Source organism: Lathyrus oleraceus, chromosome 5 (genome assembly GCF_024323335.1).
Source record: "Lathyrus oleraceus cultivar Zhongwan6 chromosome 5, CAAS_Psat_ZW6_1.0, whole genome shotgun sequence".
Classification (NCBI taxonomy): Eukaryota; Viridiplantae; Streptophyta; class Magnoliopsida; order Fabales; family Fabaceae; genus Lathyrus; species Lathyrus oleraceus.
In genome coordinates, this window is record NC_066583.1 from 126246285 (window position 1) to 126271252 (window position 24968).

At 37.8% G+C, this 24968-nt stretch overlaps 1 protein-coding gene and 1 pseudogene across 1 annotated transcript; one reads left to right on the forward strand and one right to left on the reverse strand.

Annotated features, from left to right (window-relative positions):
• Positions 1–426: 426 nt before the first annotated feature.
• Positions 427–5103, forward strand: LOC127088262 (O-fucosyltransferase 31). Its single transcript, XM_051029177.1, has 10 exons — positions 427–705; positions 795–857; positions 946–1027; positions 1115–1185; positions 1275–1363; positions 1454–1657; positions 3424–3694; positions 3817–4044; positions 4215–4412; positions 4552–5103. Exons 1-10 carry the CDS (start codon positions 571–573, stop codon positions 4762–4764), a joined length of 1554 nt encoding a protein of 517 aa, XP_050885134.1. The 5' UTR covers positions 427–570; the 3' UTR covers positions 4765–5103.
• A 16771-nt stretch (positions 5104–21874) lies between these two features.
• On the reverse strand, positions 21875–21974 carry LOC127089394 (uncharacterized; annotated as a pseudogene).
• Between the last annotated feature and the right edge of the window lie 2994 nt (positions 21975–24968).

Consider the following 24968-nt stretch of genomic DNA (forward strand, 5'->3'; position numbering starts at 1 on the left):
GAATTAAATGAAAAATGATTCACTTCAAAATTATTATTATTATTATTATTATTATTATTATTATTATTATTATTATTATTATTATTATTATTATTATTATTATTATTATTATTATTATTATATTATTATTATTATTATTATTATTATTATTATTATTATTATTATTATTATTATTATTATTATTATTATTATTATTATTATTATTATTATTATTATTATTACTACTACTACGAGGAAGATGATGATGGGTCATAGTCTAATTGTCAAGAAAATATGCATTGACATTTTGCCAAATGAAATATAAGTAGTAGCTTAAATAAAATATAAAAGATGACAAGATGTACTTTACATATATCAAATACACACATTAAATCCATCTATCAATTTTTTAATAAAAGTTAATAATTAAAACACATTTATAAAAAGAGACCATCTTTGTGACTTGACTTCTTAACTGTTTATTCATCTATCTTCATATGGTTAAATTAACTTCCTCTGCAGACGAAGATGAATCCATTGCATTGAAGCGATCCACTTCAGAACGAAGCTTTTGAATCATCATCACACGCAATGAAGCTTCATCCTTTGAGCCAAATCAACCACTCTCAAAAAACCGCTTTTCTCGGCGTTTTCCTCTCCGTCTTACCATTTTTCTCTCCCAATCTCTTCCAACCTCTCGCTCGTGCTTCGCCTTCCATGTTCTCCGTCAGTTCTCATTTTTCACAGAATTAATTCATCGTGAAAATTAATTTCTGAAAAACCTAATTTTTGAAATCAACTGACTTTCATTGCAGGAATGGATCGCTCCTAAACCTAGGCATGTTACATTGCTACAGGGTGCTCTGCAACACAAAACTGTGAGTAGAGTACAGTATATCACACATTCATTCATGAATGTTTTTTAAGTTTATCATTTTATGTTACTTTTTTTGTTACTCTTTTCAGTCTCTTCAAGTACAAGCTAATCTCTGGTCTCCCCTTCCTTTCCAAGGATGGAAACCTTGTACCATACATCCAAAATCACCTTGTGGGTTCAATTTATATATAGTTTTTTTTTTCTATTCAAATTCAGGACTTTTTATTTATTTATTTATTTCCTTTTAATTTATTGCAGCGCTACCTGAAAAGTCTCAGGGTTATATTCAAGTTTTTCTCGATGGAGGATTGAACCAGCAGAAGATGGGGGTAAGTAATGAATAATTCGGTTCAAGAAATGTAGAGTAATTTTTGCATCGCTCGTCTAATATCGGTCTCCCTCGTTTTCTATTTAAAAGATATGTGATGCAGTAGCTGTTGCTAAGATTTTGAATGCAACGTTGGTGGTCCCGCATTTTGAAGTGAATCCCGTTTGGCAAGATTCAAGGTATATCTAGAGGGGGATATTTCTGCAACCTTTATTTATGTCTTTAGTTTTTATACTAGACGTTAATGTGAAGTTGTTATGTTTCTGTAGTTCATTTGCAGATATATTTGATGTGGATCACTTCATTGATGTTCTCCGTGATGAAGTATCTATAGTGAAAGAGCTTCCCAGTGAGCATTCTTGGAGCACAAGAGAGTACTATGCCACGGGCATCAGGGATACTAGAATTAAAACAGCACCAGTTCAAGCTACTGCAGAGTGGTATATAGAAAATGTATTGCCGATACTTCAGAGGTATGTGAAGAGCATAACCTCATATTCTGCTACGTTCTTTTATCTTTTCCCCCCACGCAGGACTTTTCACACTTACACCCGCACTCAGTATTGGACATGTTGAGTGTGACTTGAGTGGCTTGATAGTAGGTTGTCCAATAGATTTTGGATAGGATGTTATATCATCTTAGAATTTGGGCTGTGTCTAACCTATCCATACAAAATTGGCTTGTAAGGTTAGAACTATCCATCACTTATAAACACGTTGTCAGACCTTATCTCATCAAATGTCAGGCTCTTAACAAATGTTGTTATTCTTAATATTTCAAGAATAAATATTAGGTGTAATTATGAAATTGTACTAGCTTAATGCAGATTTCTCTTACCAGTCAAAACGGTGTTGTTTTTTGAGACAACATACAGTTTAAGGCTACTTTTATTTATAGAAAATAAAAGAAAGTATTTTAATTTAAAGATTAAACAGACAAGTATTATTCTATTTAAAGTATAAACAATTTCTAGATGAGTTATAGAAAGAAAACTATTTCTAGCACAAGACATGTCTTTGTTGCCACTTATCACCTATGAAGCACGGACTCCGACACGGATACCGGGACACGACACGGACACTCCGACACAGATAATGTCAAAACATAGGACACCGACACTACTATATATAAGAGAGTATTTCAGCTTTATTTATTCATCTATGATTAAAAAGGTTGAAAATATTCTAATCAAAATTAATGTATTTAGGTCTTTATTGATAACATTGCTTAAATACACGTTCAACAATTTTAAATTTGTGTGAGATTTGTCCAAAATATGTATAAAAGTGTGTTGAAGCAAAGAAAAAAAAAACAACTTTTTGTTTGAAACACTTGACTGAACTGTCTGACATATGTTATGAGTGTCATACGGGTGTCAACCATTGATTCGAAGAGTGTCGAAACAAAGAAAAAATCCATTTTTTAGTGGACACTTGTCTGTCTTTTCCGACACATGTCGTACGGGTGTCATACAAGTGTCGGACACCACGACACGCCTATTCCTAGAGGTGTCCGCGCTTCATAGCGTATCACCCATCCATATTTCACAATCTAACAGCTATCCAGCACTCTCACTCAGTGAGCTGCCGAACAGGCAGGCACTTTTTGCTGTCAAAGGCCTACTTTCTTTGTCTACTATCCTTGTATAGTTTATTTACTCGAATAGTTATCACAGGGTAATTGATTTATTTACTCAAGGATATTCCTAGGGCAGAAGAAATTTTTTCTTTGGTTCTTCCAAGAATTATGTGGAAAGTTTTCTTACATTAACATTGTTTGAAGTATGTACAAATTTTATGTAGTTTGAATTATGTGCAAAGTTTACATAGTTCGAAATATGTGCCAATTTAGTTTAGGAAATGCTTTCTTCCTATTACTTCCCTTTTGAATATATATAAATAGAGCACTATTGTGCTATAAAGGGCCTGCCATGGTGGAGTTTAGGGAAAGTTGGAGTCACCAGAAATCTATTATAGCCAGTCTTACCTTGCATCTGCAAAAGAATGCTTTAACAACTCGGGATGTGGCCTCTTAATCACACGGTAGCAACTCCAACCGTTGTGCCAATGCTCACCCTTATTCTTATATATATCACATTGTAATTTATTTTTTGATCAGATCTATGTAAAATTCTAAATATGCTTGCTGAGTGCCCTAAGTGGCCCTGTCTTCCTTTAGATATGCATTATTTACATAGGTACCTGTTTTCAAATGTTGTAGATTTTCTCGTTGATACAGTTATGGTGTTGCTGCTATTGCACCGTTCTCTCATCGCTTGACATTCAACGGCTTACCATCTGACATCCAGCGTCTCCGTTGTAAGGTCAACTTTGAAGCATTGAACTTTGTTCCACATCTACAGGAATTAGGAAGTATCATTGTTCAGCGCCTTCGCTACAATGCTACTGTCACCCAAGATGAAGCAAATGACTATTTGCTAGAGGAAACCAATAAGCTAGGAAAACGACAAAGCGGGAAGTTTGTTGTGTTGCATCTGCGTTTTGATAAAGTATTGTCTTCATTTGTATTTTTGCTAAGAGGAAAAAATTATTGGTCGCTTGTCATTTTAATCTCATTTGGAAAGTCTTGTTATTGCATCGTGGTTACAATATTATATGCTGACATGTGCAGGATATGGCTGCCCATTCAGCCTGTGATTTTGGTGGGGGTAAAGCTGAGAAACTTGCTCTAGCTAAATACAGGCAGGTGCTTTGGCAGGGAAGAGTGTTGAATTCTCAATTCACAGATGAAGAGTTGAGAAATCAGGGGCGTTGCCCACTGACTCCAGAAGAGATTGGATTGCTCCTAGCTGCTTTGGGGTTCAACAACAAAACACGGCTTTATCTTGCTTCCCACAAGGTTTACTAGCAGCTCATAACAGGATAGCTTGTGTCCATATAACAGTGAAGATTCATTACAATATTCATAATAATATTTTCTGATAAATAAAATTAAAATTTGACATCTTTGTTCATTATCATTTTATGCTTTAATTTTGCACTTAGTTTTGATCGATTCTATGCTTTTAGGTTTATGGTGGAAAAGCTAGGTTGGAAACTTTAAGCAAGTTATTTCCTTTTATGGAAGATAAGAAGAGTCTAGCCTCTGAAGAGAAACTTGCAAAGGTTAAAGGAAAGGCATCACTATTAGCCGCTATTGATTATTATGTGAGCATGCACAGTGACATCTTCATTTCTGCTTCTCCAGGCAATATGCACAATGCTCTGGTAAGAATCATTGTTCAATATATTTGAAACTTAATAATTATGAAGAGTTACATTGATAATATGTTATGTTTTGGTGCAAGAAATGAAGTAATTTCCCAAAATTTACCATTTGAACCAAACATCTTTTTTGCATCTTCAGGTGGCGCACCGTGCTTATAAGAATATGAAGACTATCAGACCAAGCATGGGACTTTTGGGCCAGCTATTTCAAAACAAGAGCATGAGCTGGCCAGAATTTCATCATGCAGTTCTTGATGGGCATAAGAACAGACAAGGGCAGATAAGATTAAGAAAGGAGAAGCAATCAATATACACCTATCCAGCTCCTGATTGCATGTGTAAAGCTGATTGAAACAACTTTGGCAGATGTAAATTGATCTTATGCTTAAAACTACACTTATGGCTTCTATAGTTTCGACCCGTGATGATAGATAGCCAACGAGTGGCTCTCAATCGCCAAATAAAGATGATCTAAGAAGTTGGTGTCGAATGTGACTATAACATGGCTCAATTACTCAGTACAATATCAATCATATTTGTGTCAAATTGAAAACTCATAGGTTTGTTGCAAATGGTGAGGGGATAAAATTGAATATTAGCAAACTTAAAGACAGTTCCTTTGAAAGCTGTATATTGCAACATACTCTCATTCGTTATGAATAATGCTATGATATGGTTTTATTTACTAAAATGCACTGACGCACTATATTGAATGTTATATAACGTTCAATTCATTGACTTGTGGGTGGTGTGCTCTCCATCTAGATGTGTTAAGTTAGAGGCTCACAATCAGCTTTCACATATAGTTGTACACAAATATTTAGGAGATTAGGGGCTCATATGTTTTAGCTTAAAAAAAATGATATTTTTATTTGTATTTTTAAAAATGATTTTTATAAAATATTAAAGTTTTTGAAATTTTGTTTTTTTATAATTGAAAAATTAATTTTGACATCTTATAAAATAAATATACATTATTGAAGAAGATTAAAATATAATCAAAACATAGTTGAAATTACCTTTTTTTTTAAAGTTATATCTCAAATGATTTTTATGAAAAATTAATTGAAATAGTTTTTAAAATAGATGATTTTTTAAAATTTTGATATGTAGTTTTTTTTAATATTTTAATAATACTTATTCAAATTAAATTTTTATTTAAAGTTTTTTTGAATTTTTTTTATAAATTCTTTTTATACAAAAGTATGTAACGTTATAAAAATCATTTTAATTTTTTTTTGAAACAAATCTCCTACTTCTCCCACCCTAACTAATGAAGAAGCATTTTATGGAAATTCAAAAATACAATCGTTGATTCAGAAATACTTTTTTGGACGAATCCATTTTACATTAAAACACGTTCCAAGCGAGATATATTTTTATTTTCCCAAAAAATCTAGGCCGAATTTGTATCTCCGGACAAACCCCTTCATTGATTTTGTTCAATTAACAACTCAGTGACAAATACAGAAGTGTAGTTATGGATTTGTCAAGCAGAAATTTAAAAAATTACCACCTTGCATGTATTTTTAAATCAATGACTATTTCGGAAGTGCGTTTTCAAAAATGTCAAGTGAAAAATTTAATAAAATTTCTTCTTCAAACCCTACCAAAACCTCATTCCTCATTCAATCAACTTTTCTACTTCAAAACAACATTTTATGTTTTTTCACATTAAAATGAGTAAAAGAAACTGAAATTTAAGATAATGTACATGTATTTTCTTCCTCATTAGTTACATTAATATGGTTTTCAGTTTGAAAAATATGAAGGCTGCGTCCGAAAATATACTTCTGGATTTGTGATGAATGTCATCCGGAATTGTATTTTCGGATTAGTTCAAAGTTGATTTTGGCTAGTTTTTGAATATTTTCTGAAATGATTGGCCATAGATATGGTGCACCCTGATGATGTCCTTAAATATATCGTGTCTATGGATGTCAAACTGATTGATGTCAAGTTATACTTTGACAAATAATTTACAAATGAACATGAGTTTGTTGTTCATGATCATATGCTCCAATGGATCTGAACGGAGGCTGTCAAATTAGAGTTCAGTGTTGTAATCAGAATTTCAGATATAAGAAATGCACTTGTGACACTAAGATGAAAAATAAGTGACAAGTACACAAATCCTATCCAGAAGTTAAAATAGGATGATACCAGTTCAAGAAGATGTGAGCGTCCTTTTAAGTTGTGTGAATACCTTATGGTAAATAATACATGGAGATTTAATGATATTTGTGGCATACATAATCAAGACATGTGTTGCAAGTTAGTCAGTCATCCCATTGCATGTCGCCTTAAGGATGAAGAGAAAGAAATCATTTATGACATGACATTGAACATGGTGCAACCCAAAAATGCACTTGCAACTTTGAAACATAAAAGAACTCAAAATATCTCAAATATCAAGCAATTATACAATGTTGGTTCCCGAAACAACACAACAATAAGAGGAGATAAAACTGAAATGCAACGATTGTTGAAATTTCTAGATGATAACAATTGTTAAAGCTCTTGGATGATAATCATTATGTATCTAGGTACAAAGTGTGTCAGAATGGAGAAATCGTTCAAAATATATTTTGGAGTCATCCTGATTCCATAAAGTTGTTCAACATATTTCTCACGGTACTCATTATTGATTCAACATATAAGACGAACAAGTACATACTTTCACTATTGGAAATTGTTAGTGTTAATTCTACACAAAAGACTTTTTCGCATGGGTTTTCATTTTTGGAATGTGAAAAAATAGACAATGTTACTTGGACTTTAGGAGTGTGCATGACTTTGTTGAAGGACCAAGAAAACATGTCAAATTTCATTGTCACCGTTCTGATACCTCACTGATGAATTTAGTTACAAATGTGTTTCCTACATCACACGCATTACTTTGTATGCATCACGTTACAAAAAATATGACAAATAGACTCAAGCACGCGGTAGGGACCAAACAAATAAAGAGTGAAGCTGGTAAAATGATCAAAGTTATTGTAATACTGGAAAGCATAATGAATGCCTAGAATAGTATAATAAATTATTCTACAAAAGAGTTATATGTTGATTATGTTGTACATTTCAAGAAGGTGTGTGAGAAATGTCTGGATTTTTTGAAATATGTAGAAAGTGAAATTCTAGACTAGATGAAGGAGAAGATTGTTTGTACTTGAACATATAAGGTTAGGCACTTTGAAAATACAACTAACTGAGTTGAATATGCTCATGCTACATTGAATAATTGATTAGGAAATAATAAATGTGATTTATGTAGAGACCGGGCTCAATGAGCCAAATGATTCAAAATCAACATAATAAGATACATATATCATTTGGTCACAACATTACAGTTTTAGAACACAAATTCAGAGACAACAATCTCTATTCTCAATTGGTCGGTAATATATCTTGTACTTGTCAAAAAGTACAGTGTGTGCGTGTTCCCCCTATAAGGGCAGGGACTCAGAGGCTTCAATAGGTATATAATAATTTGGATAGTGAGGGTTTGCTTAGGAGGCGAGAAGCCATGTGTGGTGGTTTTTGAGGTTGTTTAAAGGACTGGCTCATGTGAGGTGAGAGGCCCTGTTGGTGGTCGGTGCTGTTGGGTTGTAGGCGAGCGGTTAGGTTGATAATCTGTTACGACAACTGGGAGCGTAATTATCTTTTAGTTGTGGAAAATGTGTATGACTTAGAGTCTTTCCTTTATCCCATTGAGGGATAATATATTTATAGGAGTTTCCAGTACTTAGGGTTTCCTCGGAAAAGGCCACTGTCCACCTAGTCAAACGGTGGACTGTTGAATTCTTATTTCCAAGGGAGACGTGAGTCAGTAACGACTCTGACTTTCTCTTTATCCAAGACACGTCTTATCCCAGGTTTTTTCCTTCATGGGAAAGGAAGACTTAAGAGCGAGGCGATACATCCATTTGTGCGACCTCATGTCGTCGTCTTCTCCTAGGGTGGTCCCAGGGCATCGCCCTATGCAAGGCAATTTGCAAATATAACATTACATAGTCCCTCAGGCACATAACTTTTGGTAGAAGACAAAGTGTATTTTACCTGCGTTTAATGGGAGTATCCCGAGAATTGGTGCTTCCCCTTATGAGGTTTTAGTTGACCTTAGGAGCCCATGCTCTTCTGAACATAACACGTAGCTTCGGATGGTGGGAAGCTAAGTCCCTCAGGAGAGTCGTTCAACATTTTAGGTGGGACCTCCATCGAGCCCTCTATCAAGACTAAAGTACAGTCTCAGAGGGTTGTCATGGATCACACCTCTTGGGCATGATTTATTGGAAATAATCCCGCCCGATGAGACACTAAGCCCCTCAAGCGAGGCATTTAACCTTTCAGGCGAACTTTATTGGAAATAATCCCACCCGATGTGATACTAAGTCCCTCAGGAAAGAGTCTGATTTGTTTGAGGAATCTAAGTTACTCAAACACTGTAATGCATAACCCGACTGATAAGACATTGAGTCCCTCAGGCGAGACATTTAACCTTTCGGACGGGACCTCCATCGAGCCCTCTAGTAAGACAGAAATATAGTCTATGGGGCTTGACATGGGTCGCCCCTCTCAGACGTGATTTATTGAAAATAATCTCGCCCTAAGGAGATATTAAGTCTCCCAAGCGAGGAATTTAACCTTTCAGGCGAGATTTTTTGGAAATAATCCCGCCCCAAGGAGATACTAAGTCCCCAAAGTGAGGTGTTTAACCTTTCATGAGGGACCTCCATCGAGCCATCTGGAAAGACTGAAGTCTAGTCTCCTGGGCTTGACATGGGTCATGCTTCTTAGGTGTGACTCATTGGAAATAATCCTGCCCGAGGAGACACTAAGTCCCTCAGGTGAGGCATTTAACCTTTCAGGAATGATCTCCATCGAGCCCTCTAGAAAGGCTAAAGTCCAGTCTTCCAGGTTTTACATGGGTCGTGCCTCTCAAGTGTGATACTTTTAAAATAATCATGCCCGAGGAGACACTAAGTACCTCAGGAGGGTATATTTTAGTCAGGTTAACATATCCTTAGAGGACGACAAAGATTCTAAAATGAAGGTCTAGCTATGTGTTTTTTTTTTCTCGAGGGGCGACAAGGATCTTAATCAGGAAGTCCAACATAAGATATCGCCTCGAGGGACAACATGGATATTCTTCATGAAGTCCAGAATATGGTATCACCTTGCGAAGGGGGGGGGGGGGGGGGGGGGGGGAAGGATTTTCGTCATGAAGTCCAACTATGTATATTTCCTTAAGGGGCGGCAATGATCTTCGTCATGAAATCCAGATGTGTGTATTGCATCAAGGTGCGAGAAATATATTTGTCATGAAGTTCAACTACGTTTATTTCCTCGAGGGGCGGTAAGGATCTTCATCATGAAGTCCAATATGTGTATTGTCTCGAGGGGAGGTAAGGATCTTCGTCATGAAGTCTAGTATGTGTATTGCCTCGAGGGGCGACAATTATCTTTGTCGTGAAGTCCAACTATCTGTATTTCCTCGAGGGACGAAAGGATCTTTGTCATGAAGTCCAACTATAAAATACATTTTAAAATGAGGGTATCCCTAGTGAAAATAAAACACTTGAATGATTGTTCAAAATTACACGGGCATAATGTTTACTAGAGAGTTACAAATAATTCTACCTATAATAATATTGAAGATGAAGAGCATTCCAAGTTTTTGGTATAAGTGGCCCTCAAGCTCCTACAACTTGTACGCTTCGTAAGGAAGCTTCTAGTATATGCAATACGGTCCTTCCCCGTTAGGCTGCAGTTTCCCCTACTATGATGTGTAGGTATGACTACTTCCTTTTAGTACCAGGTCACCTTTCTGCATCTTCTTAGGTTTTACCTTAGAGTTGTATTTCCTTACGGCCATGTGTATGTCCGTAAGCTCTCGGATGTGGGTGGTTTCTCGTAGTTCGTTGATTAGGTCCGCCACACATTCTAAACCTATCTCAATCACTTCTTTATTGAAATGGGTTCATCCTCGTGATGTTGTCTGAATCTCGACATGAAGCATTGTGTCTGCCTCATAAACTATGGAAAACGAGGTTTCCTTGGTAGTGGATTGCAGTGTGGTGTGGTACGACCATAGTATCTCATGGAGAAATTCCGCCCATAGACCTTTGGTGTCGTCTAGTTTCTTATTGATTCCTTTGAGAATTACCTTGTTCGTTTATTCGGCTTGACTGTTGGCTTGAGGATGTACTAAGGACAAGAATTTTGTCTACATGCGCAGTTCTTTGCAAAAGTCAGTGACCATGGTGTTGGAAAATTGGGTCCCATTGTTCGAGACAATGGTGCAGGGGAGTTCATATTGGCACATAATCCTCTGCCAATAGAAGCATCATACTCTTTCTGTCGTGATTTTAGCCATTGCATCTGCCTATATCCATTTGGTGAAGTAGTGTACTCTAGTATTAGGAATCTCAATTGACCCGGTGCCAAGGGGAACAAGCCCACGATATCTACACCCCACTAGTAGAATGGCCAGTGCGGGGTTATCGATTGGAGAAACTCTACTGGGGCGTGGTGAAGGTGAGCATGTCTCTGGAATTTATCACACTTCTTGATAAAGGCGATGTTATTTTTCATTAGCGTGGGCCAGTAATACCCCTCCCTTAATAACTTCTGAGCAAGAGCTTTTCTACTGATGTGACTGTTGTAGGTTCCCTTATGAATTTATATGAGTACTAGGGAAACATGGTTATCTCATAGGAACCTTAACATGGGAGTAGCCTTCTCCATTTCGTGAAGTTTCTCGGAGAGTATGGTGTACTTGACAGCTTTTCTTCTGATCTTTTTAGCTTCTCTCTCATCATGCAGGAGTTTGTCTGACTGTAAGAAGTGCAATATGGGTGACATCCAACTGGACTCGGGGAAAATTTCCAGGGAGTATGCTTCATCTTCCTCGATGCTTGGGGAGACGAGAGTCTCTTGTATGACTATCCTATTAAACCTCGTGACCTTCAAGGTTGCTAGTTTGGACAAGAGATCCACCTTGGGTTTCTGTTCGCGGGAGACATGTTCTACTTCAAAACAGAGGAAACATGAGGATAAATACCATACCTTAAGGAGAATTGCGATCCAAAACGCAGCGGAAATTAAAATTTTCTCCTTTAGTGATCCTTATGAATGGGCATGATCAGTGATAGAATATTTACCTCTTGTGACGATTGGAACCTTTGGTGCAGATCTCTTGTGACGATCAAAACCTTTGATGCAGATCACGGAGCGATCACGAACGTTGAACGATGACAACATCTCTACTCAGTCCACACGAACGGATTCCTTCAATCTCAGTGCTAGCTGGTACGAATGAAGGCTTTGAGTGAGAGAGAGAGAGAGAGAGAGAGAGAGAGAGAGAGAGAGAGAGAGAGAGAGAAAACGAAAATAATGCAACCGCAATGAATGCTTCTGCACAAGGGTTCTATTTATAGAACCACTTGTGTGTGCTTCAAGCTAAAAAGCCTACTTAAGTGTATTTTGACCCATATCTTATAATATGCCCAAAATCACTTAAGCCCATGGTACCTTACCATATTTCGTATTCTACTTAAGTACACCGTACCTTACAATGTTCTACAACTCACTTAAGTGCACCGTACCTTACGGTGTTCCTTAGTTACTCTATCTCTCATCAATCCGTCCTTTGTGTGTGACCCTGTAGGTTTTCGCGGCATTGACAATTATATTAAATCATGTATTTAACATAATAAACAGTGAACGGTATCTAGCAACACATCACTGCTACCCAAGACACAAAAATGTCATGTGATCTGACAAATCCTTCTGTGATAATACTTATGTGCATAATTACCCTTTTGCCCTTATGTCTATATTGAACACAAGGCATAGACCGTGTCATCCTTGTCCAGTTCAATATTGGGCCCATAGACATTTATCCTGTTACGCAGGATGGGCAAATTCTATCTAGTTCACTCATGTCCCTCAGCATGCTTCGTGGAGTACCCATCAACTGTCTTTATGGTTATCCAGTTACGGACAACGTTTGATCAACAATAAAGCATTCGACTCTACATCTAGGGTCCATAGTGGTTTCAGGTCGAAGAGTGGTATACACCATTATCACCATGAGAATAACTTATGATACTTTGCATAACTTTCTATATAGTATTCTCATAGCGGGTCAATCCGGTATAAATATTACTCTTAATATTCATACCTATGTTTAAGACTTGATAACTCCTTATCCATGATCCATGAGATGTGATCATCAGTCTATATACATAATAGTCTTAATGCTTTAATGTTATCCCACTTCACAATAAAGCTCGACTACAGATACTTTAAGAATAGTGTCCTTATGTTTAATGTGATCTCATGATTAAGTCATACTTGATACATTAAATGGACTAGCTATTCTAGGGACTTTATTAAACAAACATAATAAAGAAAAAGACTTTTATTATTAATAAATAATTCGATACAAGTACCAAAAGTATTAGCCTCTAGGGCTTACACCAACAATCTCCCACTAGCACTAGAGCCAATCAGGCATACCCCTAATGCCCATAGATCTAGTATGGCCATCATGCTTCTGCTGCGCAAGAGGCTTTGTCAGTGGGTCAGCAATATTGTCAAGTGTAGGTACTCTGCATATTTTCACATCTCCTCTATCTATTATCTCTCGAATGAGGTGATAACGCCTAAGTATATGTTTGGATCGTTGGTGAGATCTAGGCTCCTTGGCTTGTGCGATAGCACCATTGTTATCACAGTAGAGACCAATGGGATCCACAATGCTAGGAACTATGCCAATTTCACTAATGAACTTTTTGATCCAAACAGCTTCCTTTGCTGCACTTGAGGCAGCAATATACTCGGCCTTGGTTGTAGAATCAACAACTGTATCTTGCTTTGAACTTTTCCAGGTCACATCGCCACCGTTTAAGCAAAACATATAACCAAATTGCGATTTAAAGTCATCCTTATCTGTCTGGAAGCTAGCATCGGTGTATCCAATTACATCCAACTCTTCCTGACCCCCATATATCAAGAATGAGTCCTTAGTCCTTCTTAAATACTTAAGGATATTCTTGACAGCTACCCAGTGAGCATCACCAGGATCAGATTGGTACCTACTCGTTGCACTTAAAGCATACGAGACATCTGGTCGAGTACATAACATGGCATACATGATATATCCTATTGCAGATGCATATGGAATCTTATTCATGCGATCCCTTTCTTCCTTAGTTGAAGGGGATTGTGTTTTTGATAGACACATGCCATGTTGCATAGGTATGAATCCTTTCTTGGAATCATGCATATTAAAGCGTCTCAGCACTTTATCTATGAACGTACTCTGACTTAGGCCAAGCAGTTTTTGTGATCTATCTCTATAGATTCTGATTCCTAATATATAGGCTACTTCACCTAGGTCCTTCATAGAAAAGTATTTCCCCAACCAAGACTTTACTTGTTGCAGGGTAGGGACATCGTTTCCAATGAGTAATATGTCATCTACATATAATACCAGGAAAACGATCATGCTCCCACTAACCTTCTTGTAGACACAAGGCTGATATTCGTTCTTGATCCATGAGTGATACATCACCTTGATAAGTTATGAGATATCCATATCTCTCAGGTAGGTGATGTATCCTTCCTGACCTACGCTGGTCTTGTTCTACTTGAGCAGGTTGCTCTTCCACAACTACTTGTGTTTCTTGCTCTAATTCCTCCATAGGTGTATCAATGCTTTGTGATTCTTGAATTTCTTCAAGCTCTACTTTCCTCCCACTGATTCTTTTGGAAATAAAATCCTTTTCTAGGAAAACTCCAGTTCGAGCGACAAACACTTTGCCCTCAGAAGGATTGTAGAAGTAGTACCCTATTGTTTCTTTAGGATACCCCACAAATAAGCATTTGTCAGATTTGGGCTCAAGCTTAGTTGAAATTTGTCGTTTCACATAAACTTCGCAACCCCAAATCTTCATGTAAGACATATGTGGTTTTTTACCACTCCATATCTCATATGGTGTCTTCTCAACCTTTTTGGATGGAACACGGTTAAGTGTGTAAGCTGCTGCCAATAGTGCATGTCCCCAAAAGGAGTTTGGAAGATCGACGTGACTTATCATGGATCAGACCATGTCTAACAGGGTTCGATTTCTTCTCTCAGATACACCATTCCATTGGGGTGTTTCAGGAGGAGTAAGTTGGGATAGGATCCCACACTCTTTCAGATGGTCATCAAACTCTAGGCTTAAATACTCACCACCTCGATCTGATCGAAGAGTTTTAATATTCTTACCTAGTCGGTTTTGTACTTCATTCTTGAATTCCTTGAACTTTTCAAAGGACTCCGATTTGAGTTTCATTAGATACACATAACCATATCTACTGAAATCATTAGTAAATATGATGAAGTACTGAAAATCTCCTCTGGCTGGTATGTTCAGTGGTCCACATACATCAGTATGTATGAGGGCTAAAAGATCATTAGCTCTTTCACCTATTCCTGTGAATGGAGATTTTGTCATCTTCCAAGTACTTTGGGCAATTTCTCTACCAGTGTCCGGTCTTACCGCAATGGAAGCAGGTGCCTGCCTTTGCTATGCCTCAACTAGGCTTCAAAGCAGCAACATTGGGTCTGGGTTTGGCAACTTCCTTGCCTTTCCCTTTATCACCCCGCTTGGTGGGCTTTTTGTTCTGTCTCTTTCCATTTCTGATCATCAGAATTGACTTCCTTTTGTCTTCAGATTTTGCTCAGCAGTTCTTAACATGGCTAGCAGTTTAGGAAGAGATTTGTCCATATCATTCATATTGAAATTTAGGACAAATTGACTGAATCCATCTGGAAACGATTGCAAGATCACATCAGTCGCAAGTTCCTTTCCGAGGGGAAAACCCAACCTGTCAAGGTTTTCCACATACCCAATCATCTTGAGCACATGGGGACTTACAGGGGCTCCCTCAGCTAACTTGCCTTGAAAAAGGGCTTTTGAAACTTCAAACCTTTCATGCCTTGCTTGCTCTTGATAGAGCATCTTCAGGTGTTCGATCATATCGAACGCTGTCATGTTCTCATGTTGCTTTTGCAACTTTGAGTTCATGGTATCCAGCATGAGACAAGCAATTTCATTTACATCATCGACATGCTTCTTATAAGCATCTCTTTCTGCCTTAGGTGCAGAACTAGGAGGTTCCTCTTCAGGAACAGGTTTCTCCAAGACATACAACTTTTTATCATGTTTGAGGACAATCCTCAGGTTTCAGTGCCAATCCAGAAAATTTGTCCCAGACAATTTTTCCTTGTCAAGGATTGATCGCAAGATGTTGTTAGAGGTGTTTGTTGTCATGGTAATCTACATAAGAATTAATGAAAATATAAGTATCAATAACATATTTAATAGGCCTTTAATTAAATATGCTCCCACTATTTTACTCAAAACAAATGACCCTCATCATTTGATTCGGAAAATCCCGTTGGAAGATTTTCTAGTGGGTCGAGATCCATATTTCACTTTGTTCTAAGTCCGCGTAGGCGGATTACACAAAACTAGGTTATCTAGGTAGGAACTCCTTCCAATTGTATCTAATACAACTCTCGAAAATTTCAGTTGGATGAATAACTCCTTATTCCAATCCATCACATGGATCATTCCTAACTCTTGCTTCTAAACATATATAATCTTATTATAATTTTTTTAGTTAAGTTTGACCCATTGTTTTAACAATTGGATATTACAATTATCCCATGGCACCTTACTAATATAGAACATGCACCTCGCGTAGGCGAAACTTACATTATCCGATACTAGTCTTGATGAGTGCTAAAACTTGGAAAGCATAAACTTAATATTTAATTTGAGGGAATTGTAATTGTTATGATCTCACCGACTTATTTATCATATAAATCGTCTCTCACATGCATCAACATATATTCACATGCATCAACATACATACACATGCATCAACATACATAATGAAACAGTTATGGCCCCTAGCACAATTGTTCTCCCAAGCCAATGAGAGAACCTAAGCTAACCTAATAACGATCTAAGCTTCTCCAAGCAAGATCTTCAAGGTTGTCCTTCTTTGATCTTCAAGGTTGTCCTCCTTTGATATTGAAATCTTCTCTTTCTTCAAAACATTGTCTTCTTCTCTTTCTTCATAACATTACATTACAGAAGAAACCCGTTTTACATACGAGGGATTGAGATGAAAAAAGAAGTTACATTAAGAGATTAAAAGGAGAGGCACGACACGCAGGTCGTATTTAAAAACCCAAAACAAAATAAAGGAAAACTAAGGGCATAACCGATCACCACAAGGCAATAATAATAAACATATTATTATTATTAACTTTAATTCCTTTAATTAATTAAAACCAAATTAAATTTCGGCGACCGATCACACTACGCAGAGTTAGCCGGGGGTCCGCTGCCCGGTCAGTGGACGGGGGTCAATGGGGCAGCACCCCTTGCGGGGTTGTAGGGGCAGCGCCCCTGTCCGAAATTTTTGATGAACAATTCATTTGAAATCGGCGTCGTTTTGTATCAACAAAACTCTTGCGCAATCACAAAACGGAAAACCCCGAGAATTCTGACTCTGTGAATGTGACGACCGTCACAAGCATGTTACGACCGACACGTTCAGCTTGTTCCGGCCTTCACAGGCCCATGACGAACGTAACGCGGCCAAAAACAGAAACGCCTAGAATTTTGGATCTGTGAATGTGACGACCGTCACAAAGCATGTGACGACCGTCACGTCCAGCTTGTTACGATCGTCATAGGTCCATGACGATCGTCACGCGGCCAAAAAACCAGCGCTTTGAAACAATCAACAGACGTGTTCCAACAAGCCCTAAATTCACAACTCCTTGACGACACAACCCTTGCGCCGTCACTAACCCTAATACACCAATTTCAGACCGTCAAACACACCTCGATTGTTGATTTAGTATGATTGATCAACAGGTCATTGCTTCACCATACTAATGTCGGATTCCGAAGCAAATGACCATTGATCGCTCAAAGGAAAACAACCATTTAGTGTTTGAATGAACGAAACAGAAACAATATATCATATATACCGTACTTTGCATTAGGATTACTGATCGGAAAAATAGCAAGTGTACTATTTTTACCGATGTAGTAATAAGGAGTTTTATTTCCAAGTACCGATCTCAAGGATTGCGTAGGAAATACTTATTTTAATTTGATTCTATCAGAACAAAAAGATAATGGTTGGGTTGTTTGGGAATTTATAATAGTAAACACACAAAGAGTAAAAATAATTGATTAAGATAAAAGATGCTAGGGTGAGCGGTTGAGTTAACCGGTTATGAATTCAGTCAAGATTTCCTTAATACATATGAAACATTCAATCACCTAACCTTAGAATGTTCTTACTTAAGTCCTTAAGGAAGAAACTATTAAACTACCAAGTCTTACTCAAATGTCCATTCAATTAATCATTGGTTTTAATCATACAAAATATCAAGGTTTACGGTGATTTACGAAAGTTACTAGTCCTAGATGATGCATTCATAAACCCAATTGTGTGAAAATCCTAACAATCACAATCCTGTTATTGGAAGTCATAGATCAATTTGTATTTGTCCGATACAAAAGCATAATAACATCACACAATTGAATTGAAATACGTAACATAGTAATCAAGAAATCATTGGTTCAAATTCATGGCATGCGATAACATCAGGACCACCCCCTAGCATCAGGGGGTTTAGCCTCTCATAGTACTTAAAGAACTCATAATGTAAAGATTAGACATTACAAAGAATTAGGAGAGTTTGATCTTCAATGGTGGATGCCCTTGAATCTCGCCGTCTTCAAATTCTTCGTATTCGCTATCTTCTCCAATGCAATGTTTTCTTTCGTCTGTCAAAAGGTGCTTTCCTCTTTCTCTTCCAAGCCTTCTTATAGCTTCAGATGCATCTCTTCCAAGCAAAAGGTCCAAACTACCCTTAATGAGCAGAATCGGTTCACAAAGCAAAAATTAGGTTTTCCAAGCTGCGTCCAATCAACACGGCCGTGTGTCAGCACACGGGTGGCCGTGTTGTTCTCCATAATTAATTAGTTTCAGCACAAGCTACAGAGGCAACAACACGGGCCGTGTTCCCCCACACGGGTGCCCGTGTTAATGCACTGTTTTAATCAACACGGCCGTGTGGTGACACACGGGTGCCCGTGTTGATCTCTGTTTTTCTTCTCCTCTTTTGCTCTTCCTGATCAACAACACGGGCAGTATTGTGGCACACGAGTGCCCGTGTTGACCTGCTGTTTCTTCATATTTTTGCCTTTCAGAGTGTCCATAACTTCACCATTCTTGCTTTTAAACCTGTGCAATGGCCTGTAACAATGACACTACCAAACGAAGCATAAACGAGATCTTTTTGACATAAACTTGTAATCGAATGCAATGCGATACCAAACCAACAAAACATGATAAATGACTCCAAAGCAACTAAAAACAAACATAAATCTTACCAAAGTGATGACAATATGTCGGATTAACGACGGGAATTCAATGGAAATGGTGACCGATCACAACCCCAAACTTGTCTCATTGCTTGTCCTCAAGTGATGTATTGAGTCCAAACAAAGGTCACCCCTGAATTCATTTTCCACAATGCAACCTAGTCTTTCACCATTTGTGTTCTTCCTTTCCAATCGAGTTTCAGGTCTCGCCGATTCAGGAAGTTTACCACATTTCCACATCAGAAACCTCTTCACCTACAAGCTTTTCACACACTCACAATATCTCTCAGGGTTAGGTGTGTACACTCGCAGCACAGTATGCAATACCAAACTCTTAACTTTGAATACATTCTACTGTCACTACCACAGCAGATTCCACACACTTTTTGAGGTCTTTTTAGGTTGTAACGGGGCTTGGGTACGGTGGGATAAACAAAAAAATTGGATAACAAAGGGTTTTGAACTCGGTAGTCATGTTGTGTGATTTTTCTTTCTCTTTTTTCTCGTGCATCACATATACTCTGGGGGTTAATTTCACTCTTTTGACTCTTTTCCTACTCGAATTTTCCGAGCATTTCTGATAACACGAAATTATATCATATTTTAGGACTTAATTCAATTAAATTTTATTATTATTTATTTCAGTTCACTTCATTTTATTAGATATTACGCGGTATTTTCTTCCTATTTGTCTCAGGTGGCTTATTTTGAAGCACAAGTAAAAATGGAAGAAAAGGAGGTGCAAAAAGGAAAGAAAATGAACCAAATGTCAAAGCCCAGCCTAAAACACAAAAGCGCAGGTGCCGTGCATGTGACGGACGTCACAGAGGGCGTGACGAGCGTCACGCCTTGCACACTCCTGTGACGGACGTCACACATGGTGTGACGAACGTCACACCATTCCCCTACCTTTTTGGCGCAAGCAACGCCTCAGAGACGTTGAGGAGACGTTGAGGAGTGTTGAGCCCTATATCTACGCCATGCATTTATGCACGTTGAAGACCTTTTTGGCAGCGGAAGCGGTTACTGAAGCATATATAAATAGCCACTTGCAAAACCAAAAAGGGTTCCGAAGTTTTTCCACATTTTTTCCTTTGCCGTTTTCGCTTTTGCATATTCTCTTTTCCAGCAACTTAACATTATTGTTTCTTTATTATTTTTACGAGTTCTACATTATCTCTCTTGCAATTTCTATTTTCCTTTTTCCTTTTTAGCATTTAGTTAATTCTTTTCGTACAATAGTTTCTACACCGGAAACTATTGTGCACCTTTTTACCGGATCTAACCTTACGTTAGAATCTAGTTTTATTTCCTTCGTTTTAATTTGTTGTTTAATTGAAGAATCCAAGAACAGATCCTACCGGCTTGTTGTGGAGTGTTCAAGACTATTGTTTACCTCATTCAGGTTCTTTAATTATTATTTAATGCTTTGTTTTATTATTTATTTATATTATCTGCCTGGGATGAGTCTGTTTATGCATGATAAGTATTTTAGTTTGTTTAGCATGTCTGGCTAATTCGCTTAGATATCTGTATGTAAAGTAAGCGGAATAAAGAATCAAAACTAAGTCGGTTAAATTAAGTTTAGAATTAAAATCACTCTTTTTACGGTCTCAATTTACAGGTTTAATAACAAAGGTTTTTACGAAAGTAAAAGACATAAAGAAGTTAAAATCAATAGAGCGAGAGTTTGAGGTTTTAACTGGACAGTGTAAATTAGACATTAATTCTAGATCAGGGCGAGAGCAAGTTTTAGAGTTAATTAAATTCCGATCTTTTCCAAAAAGTATTTTTGAAGATTGAATGTGAGGACGAGAGTTAAGCATTCGAATTTAATTATATAACCTAAGTCAACAGAGCGAGAGTTTGAGATAAGGGTGTTTAAACGGTCAGTGTTTTCTTGAAAAGAGTTTCTATGGACTGTATTGCTTTCAAAAAATGGTTTTTGACTTAATTATAAGTGACGGCTACATTAACATAAAATCATGGTTTATTCAACAGAGCGAGAGTTTGAGATAAAACTTTTAATCAATAAAGTCAACTGAAAAGATTTATTTTAAAACCAAGAGACCGACAAAGGATTGATTCCCTAATTACGACGAACTACATACCGATATCTGCTTTATTAATATTTAATCTAGATCTTAGTTTAGTTTTTAGCTTTCCCCCAAACAATCAAACATTGTTCACCTTAGCTTTACGAAGTAACCTTTGATAACGGTATATCGATTCATAAGTCCCTGTGGGATCGATATCTTTTAAAACTACGCGATAGAACTGTGCACTTGCAGTTTGTACCCCAAATTCGACTCATAAAGTCGCGATCAAGTTTTTGGCGCCGGTGCCGGGGACTTTTATTTAATCGATATCGTAACTCTTCCGTTACGCTGTAGAGACTAAGGTTTCTTTTTCTTCTATTCTTTCTTTCGTTGATTTGTATGCCACGCACTCGCTCTCAAGGCGAACCGCTCTATTTACGAATCAACGATATCGAACTATATCTCCGAGTCCTACGAAGAATTCGGGAATATCGTGCTGCAAACAATCTCCCTCCTATAGAACTTCCTGATTTCAAAAACCTTTTTCCTTCGATAACCGAGATGGCAGAACCAGCTCGTGCTCTTAGAGATTACGCCGCTCCATCGCAAGATGAGCCGCATTCAAGTATTGCTCCACCCGCAATCGAAGCAAACAACTTCGAACTTAAACCTTCGCTGTTGCAGGCTGTGCAACAGAACCAATTCTCTGGAAATCCTACCGAGGATCCAAACCTTCATTTATCCGTATTTGTCCAATACGCTGATACTGTTAAAGCTAATGGTGTCACTTCAGAGGCAATTCGACTTCGTCTTTTTCCTTTCTCATTAAGAGATAGCGCTAGAAGATGGCTTCAATCTCTTCCTTCCAACTCAGTCACCACATGGAACGAGTTGAAGAAAGTTTTTCTTGCCCGATACTTTCCGCCAAGCAAAACAGCTATGTTAAGAGCCCAGATAAACGAATTTAAACAGAAAGACAACGAGTCTCTTTTCGAAGCATGGGAAAGATACAAAGACATGATGAGACTTTGCCCACACCATGGTTTGGAAGACTGGTTAGTAATTCACACATTTTATAATGGTCTCTTGTACAACACAAGGTTAACAATAGACGCCGCTGCAGGTGGTGCACTAATGAACAAACCTTATGCTGATGCTTACCAGCTTATCGAAAGCATGGCCCAAAATCACTATCAGTGGGGAACCGAACGAACAATGGTGGAAAAACCTCAAACGAAAACTGGCATGTACGAGATAAGTAACCTTGATCACGTTAATGCAAAAGTGGATGCTTTGGTCCAGAAAATTGAAAGTTTAAATGTATCACCTCCAGCCGCCGTGGTTGCTATAACTCAGAATTGCGAGGCCTGTGGAATCCAAGGTCACACTCCTACGGATTGTCAACTCTTGACAGGAATCCAAGCAGAGCAAGTAAACTATGCTCAAGGAAGCCCCTACTCGAATACCTATAACTCAAATTGGAAGAACCATCCAAACTTTTCATATAAGAGTAATAATGCTTTGTACGCACCTGGACAGTCTCAAAATCAAACCCCAGCTATACCTCCGGGATATCAGAAACCGAACCCATCCATGCCTAACAATAACACCCCTAGGAAATCTAACTTGGAAATCATGATGGAAAACTTTATAGCTTCCCAACAACAAACCAATAAAGATTTTTTAAACCAGAATGTACACACTAGCGAACAACTTAAACAACTAGCAAGCAAAGTAGATGCCTTGGCTACCCATAACAAAATGCTGGAAACACAAATATCACAAGTAGCCCAACAACAAGCACCTACTGCTGCCCCAACTGGTACATTCCCTGGACAGCCCCAACCTAACCCGAGAAGCCACGCTCATGCAATTATATTAAGAAGTGGAACGGAAGTGGAAGGACCGTCTGATCCAAGGATAGAAAACCAAAACCCTAAGAAATCAACTGAGGAAAGTGAACCTAAGGAAAAGGAAGAGAGTAATAAGGAAACCCTAGAAAAGAAGGAACCTTATGTACCTTCACCACCTTACAAACCACCTATCCCTTACCCTCAAAGGCTTGTTAAAACCAAAGATGCGGGCCAATTTAGAAAATTTGTTGATCTCCTTAAACAATTAAACGTTACAATTCCGTTCACCGAAGCTATTACGCAGATGCCCTCCTATGCTAAATTCTTAAAAGAAATTCTTTCTAATAAGAGGAAACTTGAAGATAGCGAAACCGTTACACTCCCTGCCGAATGTAGCGCTATAATCCAAAACATGCCTCCTAAACTCAAGGATCCGGGTAGTTTCTCTATACCCTGTCACATAGGAAAATTTGTCATCGACAAAGCCTTATGCGATTTAGGAGCCGGAATTAGCGTTATGCCTTTATCCATATGTAAGAAACTGGAAATGGGAGAATTAAGACCAACCAAAATGTCTGTGCAACTAGCAGATCGTTCCATAAAATATCCTGTAGGAATTCTTGAAAACGTTCCCGTACGCATAGGTCAATTCTACATTCCAACTGATTTTACAATTATGGACATTAGAGAAGATGATATTACACCCATTATACTGGGAAGACCGTTTTTAGCAACTGCCGGTGCAATCATAGACGTAAAACGAGGACGACTCACCTTCGAAGTAGGTGAAGAGAAAATTGAGTTCATTCTTTCCCAATTCTTGAAAGCACCTGCAATAGAAGATACATGTTACTTCATGGATATCATCGATGAATGCATAAAAGAAGCAGAGTTAGGAGAAGACAAATCATCAGACTATCTTTTAAAAGACAAATCTAACCAATGTTTAGCAATAACACCGGACCCCACGCAATGTCTAAACAAACCAACCCTTGACCTGAAAACACTTCCCAAAAATCTGAGATATGAATTCCTAGATTTAGAACTCGAACGACCTGTGATAGTTAATGCAGACCTAGGAAGACTCGAAACAGAAAAACTCCTACATATCTTAAGAAAGTATCCAACCACACTAGGTTACCACATCACCGATCTTAAAGGAATAAGTCCTTCTATTTGTATGCACCGCATCATGTTAGAAGAAGACTGTAAAACCTCTAGGGAACACCAGAGGAGACTAAATCCGATCCTGAGTGAGGTAGTAAAGAAGGAAATAACCAAGTTATTAGAAGCAGGTATTATATATCCTATATCTGATAGCAAATGGGTTAGTCCTGTACACGTAGTACCAAAGAAAGGAGGCATAACCGTTATTGAAAACGAAAAAGGGGAAACTATAACTAAACGAATCGAATCGGGATGGAGAATGTGCATTGACTATAGGAAACTAAACAAAGAAACCCGAAAAGATCATTTCCCTTTACCATTCATTGACCAGATGTTAGAACGATTAGCAAAACATTCACATTTCTATTATCTAGACGGTTATTCAGGCTTCTTCCAAATACCAATTCACCCTGATGACCAAGAAAAGACAACGTTCACGTGCCCTTTTGGTACCTTCGCTTATAGACGAATGCCGTTTGGCCTGTGTAATGCTCCTGCAACCTTTCAAAGATGCATGATGGCAATTTTCGCCGACTTTCTCGAAAACATCATGGAAGTATTTATGGATGACTTTTCCGTATACGGACAAAGTTTTGAAGAATGCCTTGAAAACCTAGAAAGAGTTCTTGAGCGATGTGTGAAAGTAAACTTAGTACTTAACTGGGAGAAGTGCCATTTTATGGTACAAGAAGGAATTGTTTTAGGACACATCATCTCGAACAGAGGAATTGAAGTAGACAAAGCCAAAATAGAGGTAATCGAAAACCTTCAACCCCCGAAAACTGTGAGAGAAGTACGAAGCTTCTTAGGACACGCCGGTTTTTACCGACGATTCATCAAAGACTTCTCTAAGATAACTAAACCTTTAACCGGACTATTGATGAAAGATGCTGATTTCATATTCGACGATAACTGTTTAAAAGCATTTCAAGCGCTTAAGCAAGCATTGATCTCCGCACCCATAATGCAGACACCCGACTGGAATGAACCATTCGAAATAATGTGTGATGCCAGCGATTA